This window comes from Oncorhynchus gorbuscha, linkage group LG24 (assembly GCF_021184085.1).
Source record: "Oncorhynchus gorbuscha isolate QuinsamMale2020 ecotype Even-year linkage group LG24, OgorEven_v1.0, whole genome shotgun sequence".
NCBI classification, from domain to species: Eukaryota; Metazoa; Chordata; class Actinopteri; order Salmoniformes; family Salmonidae; genus Oncorhynchus; species Oncorhynchus gorbuscha.
Window position 1 is genome coordinate 15,505,843 of NC_060196.1, and position 9,304 is coordinate 15,515,146.

Consider the following 9,304-nt stretch of genomic DNA (forward strand, 5'->3'; position numbering starts at 1 on the left):
CTAAATAAGTTCAGGAGTAAACATTTGCTTTACAAGTCACATGATAAGTTGCATGGATTCACTCTGTGTGTGATAATAATAGTGGTTATCATATGATTTTTTTGAATAATTACCTCGTCTCTATTCCCCACACATACAGTTATCTGTAAGGTCCTTGAGTCGAGCAGTGAATTTCAAACGCCGATTCAACCACAAAGACCAGGAAGGTTTTCCAATGCCTCGCACCTGTTGGTAGATGGGTGGAAATAAAAAAATAAAAAAGTGAACATTGAATATTCCTTTGAGTAAGTTAGTAATTACACTTTGGATAGTGTATCAACACTCCCAGTCACTACAAAGATAAGGGCGTCCTTCCTAACTCAGCTGCTGGAGAGGGAGGAAACCGCTCAGGGTTTTCACCATGAGGCCCATGGTGACATTAAAACAGTTTGAGTTTAATGGCTGTGATAGGAGACAACTGAGGATGGATGAACAACACTATGGTTACTCCACAATACTAACCTAATTGGCAGAGTGAAAAGCAGGAAGCATGAACAGAATACAAATATTCCAAAACATGCATCCTGTTTGCAACAAGGCAAAGCAAATCACTTTTTGTCCTGATTACAACGTGTGGAAATCCAATACAACACAACAAAATACCTTGGAGACTCTTAACCCAGAAAGACTCACAGCTTCAACCACTGTCAAAGATGCCTCTACAAAGTATTGACACAGGGGTGTGAATACTTATTGTATGTACAGGGCCTTCTGAAAGTATTCAGACCCCTTGACTTTTCCCACATTTTGTTACATTACATTACAGCCTTATTCTAAAATGGATTTAATAAAATTAAAAAACTCAGCATTCTACACACACAATACCCGATAATGATAAAGCGAAAACAAGAATTTAGAATGTTAGGCACATTTATTTTTAAAAAATACAAAACTGAAATAATTTATTTACATAAGTATTCAGACCTTTTGCTATGGAGACTCAAAATTGAGCTCAGGTGCATCCTGTTTCCATTGATCATCATTGAGATGTTTCTTCAACTTGATTGGAGTCCACCTGTGGTAAATTAAATTGATTGGACATGATTTGGTAAGGCACACAGCTGTCTATATAAGGTCCCACAGTGTGCATGTCGGAGCAAAATAACCTCACACTCAACGTCAACAAAACAAAGGAGATGATTGTGGACTTCAGCAGAGGGAGCACCCCCTATCCACATCGACGGGACAGTAGTGGAGAGGGTATTAAGTTTTAAGTTCCTCGGCGTACACATCACGGACAAACTGAATTGGTCCACCCACACAGACAGCGTTATGAAGAAGGCGCAGGAATGCCTCTTCAACCTCAGGAGGCTGAAGAAATTCGGCTTGTCACCAAAAGCACTCAAAAACTTTTACAGGTGCACAATCGAGAGCATCTTGTCGGGCTGTATCATCACCTGGTACGGCAACTGCTCCGCCCACAACCGTAAGGCTCTCCAGAAGGTAGTAAGGTCTGCACAACGCATCACCGTCGGCAAACTACCTGCCCTCCAGGACACCTACACCACCCGATGTCAAAGGAAGACCATAAAGATAATCAAGGACAACAACCACCCGAGCCACTGCCTGTTCACCCCGCTATCATCCAGAAGGCGAGGTCAGTACAGGAGCATCAAAGCAGGGACCGAGAGACTGAAAAACAGCTTCTATCTCAAGGCCATCAGACTGTTAAACAGCCACCACTAACATTGAGTGGCTGCTGCCAACATACTGACTCAACTCCAGCCACTTTAATAATGGAAAAATGTATGTCAAAATGTATCACTAGCCACTTTAAACAATGTCACTTAATATAATGTAATACATACCCTACAATACACATCTCATATGTATATGCTGTACTCTATACCATCTACTGCATCTTGCCATCTTTATGTAATACATGTATCACTAGCCACTTTAAACAATGCCACTTTTATATGTTTACATACCCTATATTGCTCATCTCATATGTATATACTGTACTCGATACCATCTACTGCATCTTGTTTATGCCGTTCTGTACCAACACTCATTCATATATTTTTATGTACATATTCTTCATCCATTGACACTTGTGTGTATAAGGTAGTTGTTGTGAAATTGTTAGGTTAGATTACTCGTTGGTTATTACTGCATTGTCGGAACTAGAAGCACAAGCATTTCGCTACACTTGCATTAACATCTGCTAACCATGTGTATGTGACAAATAAAGTGGTCCTTCTGCATTAACATCTGCTAACCATACCTAGAATGTATGTGACAAATAACAAATTTATTATTATTATTATTATATATTAAATAACATTTGATTTGATTTGATTTTGATTTGATAACAGGATTGTGTCGAGGCACAGATCTGGGAGCGGGTACCAAAAAATGTCTGCAGCATTGAAGGTCCCCAAGAACACAGTGGCCTCCATCATTCTTAAATGGAAGAAGTTTGGAACCACCAAGACTCTTCCTAGAGCTGGCCGCCTGGCCAAACTGAGAAATCGGGGGAGAAGAGCCTTGGTCAGGGAGGTGGCCAAGAACCCGATGGTCACTTTGACAGAGCTCTAGAGTTCTTCTGTGGAGATGAGAGAACCATCTCTGCAGCACTCCAATAATAAGGCCTTTGTGGTGGAGTGGCCAGACGAAAGCCACTCCTCAGTAAAGGGCACATGACAGCCCGCTTGGAGTTTGCCAAAAGGCACTTGATGACTCTCAGACCATGAGAAACAAGATTCTCTGGTTTGATGAAACCAAGATTGAACTCTTGGCCTGAATGCCAACCGTCACGTCTGGAGGAAACCTGGCACCATCCCTACAGTGAGCATGGTGGTAGCAGCATCATGCTGTGTGGATGTTTTTCCGTGACAGGGACAGGGAGACTAGTCAGGATCGAGGGAAAGATGAATGGGGCCAAGTACAGAAATCCTTGATGATCATACTCAAGAAGACTCAAGGCTGTAATTGCTGCCAAAGGCGCTTCAGCGCCTTTAGCGCCTTTACTGAGTAAAGGGTCTGAATACTTATGTAAATTATATTTCCATTTTTAAGAGCAAACATTTCAAAAAACCTGTTTTTTTCTTTGTCATTATTGGTTATTGTTCATAGATTGATAAGGAGAAAAAATATATTTAAGAATTAAGCTGTAACATAACAAAGTGTCTAAAAAGTAAAAGGTCTTGAATAGTTTCCGAAGGCACGTTTTAACTTTTTCATTACGGGGTATCCCCCCCCCTCCTCCAGTTTGACAGCGACGGAGATGGGCGCATCACCTTGGAGGAGCTGAAGGACAGCATGAAGGCCCTGCTGGGTGAGAAGCTGAAGAAGGGCGAGCTGGAGGAGATCCTCCAGGATATCGACCTCAACAAGGACGGCGGAATAGACTTTGACGGTGAGGGAAGGTGGATAAGGGGGGGGGGGTGCTTTAGGAGAGGGGGACAGAGGGGATGGGAGAGGGGATAAGGGTCAAGAAAGGGGAGAGGATGAGGGAGGAGAGAGGATAAGGTAGGAGATGAGAAAGGATAGGAGAGGGAGGGGAGAGGAGGAAAGAGCAGAGATTAGGACAGTGAATGTAAGGTGTGTGGATAGATAACCCAATCCAATCTCATCAGTAGTGCACTAAGGTAATCGTTACAATGCACATATTGCGGACATGAGTCAGGCATGGCTGCTTATGGTCACATGATGAGGTAGCCCCGCCTGCAAACTTCAAAAGCAGTGTCTGCCGTTAAACCAAAATGGAATTTCCTTCTGGTCTAATTGTTTAAAAGAGGGTTCCACAACTGGCGGCACGCGGGTCAAATGTGGCACGTGTGTGATTTTATTTGGCACCCTGTTTTCTGAGCAAAAAAAAACATTTTTTGTATTATTATTTTTGGTTGGACATAAAATACTGTAAAACTGATTTTAATTTTGGAAATCTGTTCTATGCATAAGAGAGATATATGTGATCGTATACAAATGTAAGCAAGGATTGAAATTATTAAGTTTTAGTCAAATATTATATCTATTTTGGCTTATTGCGGCCAATTTGCAGTCTACAAGTGATTTGCAACCAGCCCCCTGACCATCCATTCAAGAAAAAAAATCAGCTAGCAGCTGAATCTAGATGATCCCTGGTCTAAAACGTTGGTTACACCTGTGGGAGACCCGGGTTCATATCCTGCACGTTACACTGGCTCCCAACGTGGGGCGGTCTCTCGTGGGGAAGTAGGTGTGATTGTAGTGGACATGAATCGGGTTGCTCATGGTCACGTGATGAAGTAGCCCTGCCTGCGAACTTCAAAACTAGAGTCTGCCCTCAGACCAAGGGAGTATTTTATTTTGGTCTGAGACGGTTACACCTGTGGGAGACGCAGGGCCACACATGGCACACACACCTTAGGACAGCTCAAAGACGCCACACTTCACACGGTTTCAAACCAGCGCACACACACACACGTCTCAATTACTATAAAACAAGACCTGTCTCATGTCCCTCAGTAAGCCCACCACCAAAAAACAAAATGCATGCTTGTGTTTGTCCAAGCCAATCGAAGTCCCAATCAATAATAATAATTGGAAACATGTGGACGGGAGTGTCGGCGTTAGCAGGGGATCAATAAGCAGGTGGCCCACGCATTATGAACGATTAGCCCCCGGGGCGATACAACTAGCCTATCCCTCTTACTGGGCCCTCCAGCCATCTCGATAAATCAATTGTTGAAGTTTAGAAGACAAGACATTGTGTGAGATCCAAATGGCACCCTATTCCATACATAGTGCACTACTTAAAAGTCATTCAACAGCCAAGGCCTTAAAGAAGCGTAATGGAAAATGTAACCAGAATTGACAAAGGGACTGAATAATGATGGGATGGATGGGGCCTGCCTATGGTTGTTTGATGGCTACTACTGGTTGGAGCCATGTTGTGATTGACAGGTGGGATAGATTGATGTTTGATCGACAGATGGGAGGCATGCCGAGGGTGCAGGTGACACGGTGAGATCGGTCATGCTCGGTTAACCAATTTGTTTTCGAGGAATTTACACTCCGGGAAACAGGAAGGAGGAAACGGGCAGCTAGACAGGAAGGGATATTTGTGAGAGGGGTGTTGGGATGCAACCTCAGAGCATTTTGAATGAATATGCATGTAAAACCAGAACACTCCATTTCGTATGGTATGTATTCATTTGTGGATGTCCGTCACCCATTTTGTAGGATATGTTATACAATTTATATTATAAACTCAGCAAAAAAAGAAATGTCCCTTTTTCAGGACCATGTCTTTCAAAGATAATTCGTAAAAATCCAAAGAGCTTCACAGATCTTCATGGTAAAGTGTTTGAACACTGTTTCCCATGCTTGTTCAATGAACCATAAACAATTAATGAATATGCACCTGTGGAACGGTCGTTAGGACACGAACAGCTTACAGATGGTTGGCAATTAAGGTCACGGTTATGAAAACTTAGGACACTAAAGAGGCCTTTCTGCTGACTCTGGAAAAACACCAAAAGAAAGATGCCCAGGTTCTCTGCTCATCTGCGTGAACGTGCCTTAGGCATGATGCAAGGAGGCATGAGGACTGGAGATGAGGCCAGGGCAATAAATTGCAATGTCCGTACTGTGAGACGCCTAAGACAGCGCTATAGGGAGACAGGACGGACAGCTGATCATCCTCACAGTGGCAGACCACGTGGAACAACACCTGCACAGGATCGATATATCCGAACATCACACCTGCACTACAGGTACAGGAAGGCAATAAAAAACTTCCCTTGTTACACCAGTGCTCAGACTGTCCGCAATAGGTTGAGAGAGGCTGGACTGAGGGTTTGTAGGCCTGTTGTCAGGCAGGTCGTCACCAGACATCTCCGGCAACAACGTCAACCTGTGGGCACAAACCCACCATCGCTAGACCAGACAGGACTGGCAAAAAGTGCTCTTCACTGACGAGTCGCGGTTTTGTCTCACCAGAGGTGATGGTCGGATTCGCATTTATCGTGGAAGGAATGAGCGTTACATACACCGAGGCCCGTACTCTGGAGCGGGATCCATTTGGAGGGTCCGTCGTGGTCTGGGGCGGTGTGTCACAGCATCATCGGACTGAGCTCGTTGTCATTGCAGGCAGTCTCAACACTGTGCGCTACAGGGAGGACATCCTCCTCCCTCATGACATGACCCTCCAGCATGACAATTTATTTGTTAAATGTGTTATTTATTTAACCTTTATTTAACTAGGCAAGTCAGATAAGAACACATTTTGATTTACAATGGCGGCTTACCGGGGAACAGTGGGTTACCTGCCTTGTTCAGAGGAAGAACAACAGATTTTTACCTTGTCAGCTCGGGGATTTGATCTTGTTACGGTTACTGGCCCAACGCTCTAACCACTAGGCTACCTGCAGTGACAATGCCACCAGCCATCCTGCTCATTCTGTGCGTGATTTCCTGCAAGACAGGAATGTCAGTGTTCTGCCATGGCCAGCGAAGAGCCGGGATCTCAATCCCACTGAGCACGTCTGGGACCTGTTGGATCGGAGGGTGAAGTTGTCTGTGAGGAGATTTGAATTAGCAACCATCGGGTTGCTAGACATTCCCATTATACACCAACCCATCCAACCCCTTCTAACGTAACAATCTTTCTGATGTCACCACGCCGAACGTAACATATCATACTAAATGCAGTGTGTTGGATTCCCGAACAGAATTCTACGAAATGTTCTGAGACCAGGTTGTGGGATGAATTCCGATTCAACCCCTATAGTCTCTACATCAAACCCTATGCACACCTATGGACCCGATGGGTGGTCAGGTGTGCTTAAGAAATATGCCCTGTAATAGGTTGGGTGTTAGATTACAGCATATTGCTTCATACCTGTCCAATTCGTCCAGATATACAAGTGCCTGGGGCCAGTGGGAGGTAGGTGTATGGGCCTGGGGATCGATTTGGAAACTCATTACATTTACATTTACATTTAAGTCATTTAGCAGACGCTCTTATCCAGAGCGACTTACAAATTGGTGCATTCACCTTATGACATCCAGTGGAACAACCACTTTACAATAGTGCATCTAAATATTTTAAGGGGGGGGGGGTGAGAAGGATTACTTTATCCTATCCTAGGTATTCCTTAAAGAGGTGGGGTTTCAGGTGTCTCCGGAAGGTGGTGATTGACTCCGCTGTCCTGGCGTCGTGACTCAAACTCAAATTGGACACAAATTCACTGGTTCTTTTACAGCCCCACTCTCTACCTAGCGTTAACTAAGGAATGACTAGGTCGTTACACCTACTGGAGTTCTTTGTATTACTATACAGTGCCCTCTAAACACAAGGTCTGTGGAACACAAACACTACTGTAAAAATGACTGTCATATAGGACTGTAAAATCAAGGGTCACCCTCAAAACTAAAATAGTCCCCCCCCACCCACCCACCCACCTGTCTTTTTTAATTAACTGCGGACGGAATGGAAATGACATTGTTATTATCATCACACCGTGAGTTCTACTGGCATCCAATGCATTTTAATGAGGGCAGGATGTAAACATGGGGTTGTGTCTTGTGTTGCCCCCTGGTTCTAATCAATGGGATCTGGTGCTGTCTGTCTCTCCCCCCTGCAGAGTTTGTCATGATGCTGTCGTCGCGGTAGCCTGCCTCAGCCGTCAGACTAACTAGCAAGACGCCCTGGATGAGGTCTGGATCTCCACACAAGTGGCACAGTTATTGTGTCAATTTCCTGTAGCATTGTGCATAATGTCTTTATGAAACGATTTTGCATATTCAGAAGATTTAGATCTGAATGATTTTCTAGTGGAAAGACTTAGATTGTAAGATAACAATGTAGGTCAAATTGTTGCCTTTTTAAAATGATTTACAATAAACTGGTTTAAGCAATGCAGCAGAGGGCGAAGGATGAGTTATGAAACAAGACGAGTGTTGCATTGACTCACCACTGCTATGTAAGAGCTATGTCGCCACCTCGTGGAAGCATTCTGAACAACCAATTGAACAGAATGTCCTGAATGTTGCAAGCGTTTCCTGGTGACGTAACTAACACCCAATGCATAACACTGGGATCGGGATGGTTACATTGACAATGCGTTACATTCGTAGGTTACATTTAGTCCATACGTTAATATAATACCACTTGAGGCTTCGAGTTGAAAAAAAAGTTCATTTATTATTGAAAATGGATAATTTAAACATTCGGAGAAAAGCATGATCTGTCCAAAAACAAAATGGTTTAAACGAAACAAAGCCGAAATTGACATACATTATACACATTGTGAACGATTCGGCCATGACGCGGCTAAAGAAATGACAAATAATTAACACAAATATCACAATTACTAGTACAGCAAAATGAATGCTAACCAAGCCGTCGCATTGTGCCATTCAAAGCAAAACGCTAAAATGGTATAAGGCAAAAATTAGTCTGAAATCGATCACCCCGGATATATTCACCTATATTAGTCCTTTTTTTTTTTTTTTTTTACAAAAGGCAGGTGACTGCTTTTTACTTGACAACAGGGTGACCTTTAACCCTTGCAGTGCTGAATGCAGGTCATTGTTTAGTGTTTTTTCCTTTTCACTGTGTCACAATATTGCAATATTTCCCCTTTTGTGATTTTTTTTACATACAAACATACTGTCAAAATATATATTTATATATCTGTCCTTAAAAATGACTTCAGTTAACATTGAATTTAAACAGGAAGTTGAAAGGTTTGGCTTAGAAGAGAGATAGGAAATACATCACTCGAGTCACATGGATGACTTTTGATGTTTCTCTCAAGAATCGATAACTCGGAATGGGAAACATCCCCAATGCAAAATCAATGACGCTTCCTAAGCTATCGGGATTCAAGAGGTTTGTATCCACTGAGAAACGACAACAAAAACAAAATACAGAGTAATTCATGTATATTGGAAGTCTGGATTTAAAAAAAATTGCACCTTGTTTTCAGCCATGAAAAAAAAAACTGTTAAAGAGAACAGAACTTGGGAGTGTCGCGAGACCACAGTCCAACATCTGTAGCTATACTACAGACTGGACAAAATGGCTGCCACAAGGGGTTTCTTTATGAAGTGTTGGAAGAAAACAAAACATTTATGTCAAAGTAAAAGATTTGGGAGACATTCATAAAAAAAGGGGGGAAGCTCTCTTTTTCACCAGGGTCCACCACCACCAGGTGGCAGTGGTGAAGGAAGTTGTGCGTTTAGTCGACAGAGAGAAGTGACAGAGGGGCTTAATGACTGGAAGAGTCAGATTCACACTTTTTTGTTTTCAGCGTAATTGTAAGGCTGCACC

The 9,304-nt window shown here is 43.0% G+C and overlaps 1 protein-coding gene across 2 annotated transcripts in view; it reads left to right on the plus strand.

Annotated features, from left to right (window-relative positions):
* The window catches only part of cabp4 (calcium binding protein 4), a 29,023-nt gene extending 21,132 nt beyond the window's left edge, over nt 1-7,891 (plus strand). For both annotated transcript variants that reach the window (XM_046326237.1, XM_046326239.1), the window contains exons 7-8: nt 3,253-3,400; nt 7,614-7,891. In XM_046326237.1, the coding sequence (XP_046182193.1) occupies nt 3,253-3,400; nt 7,614-7,642 (177 nt within the window). In that variant the 3' untranslated portion in view covers nt 7,643-7,891. The remainder of the gene's footprint in view (nt 1-3,252; nt 3,401-7,613) is intronic.
* Nucleotides 7,892-9,304: the final 1,413 nt, after the last annotated feature.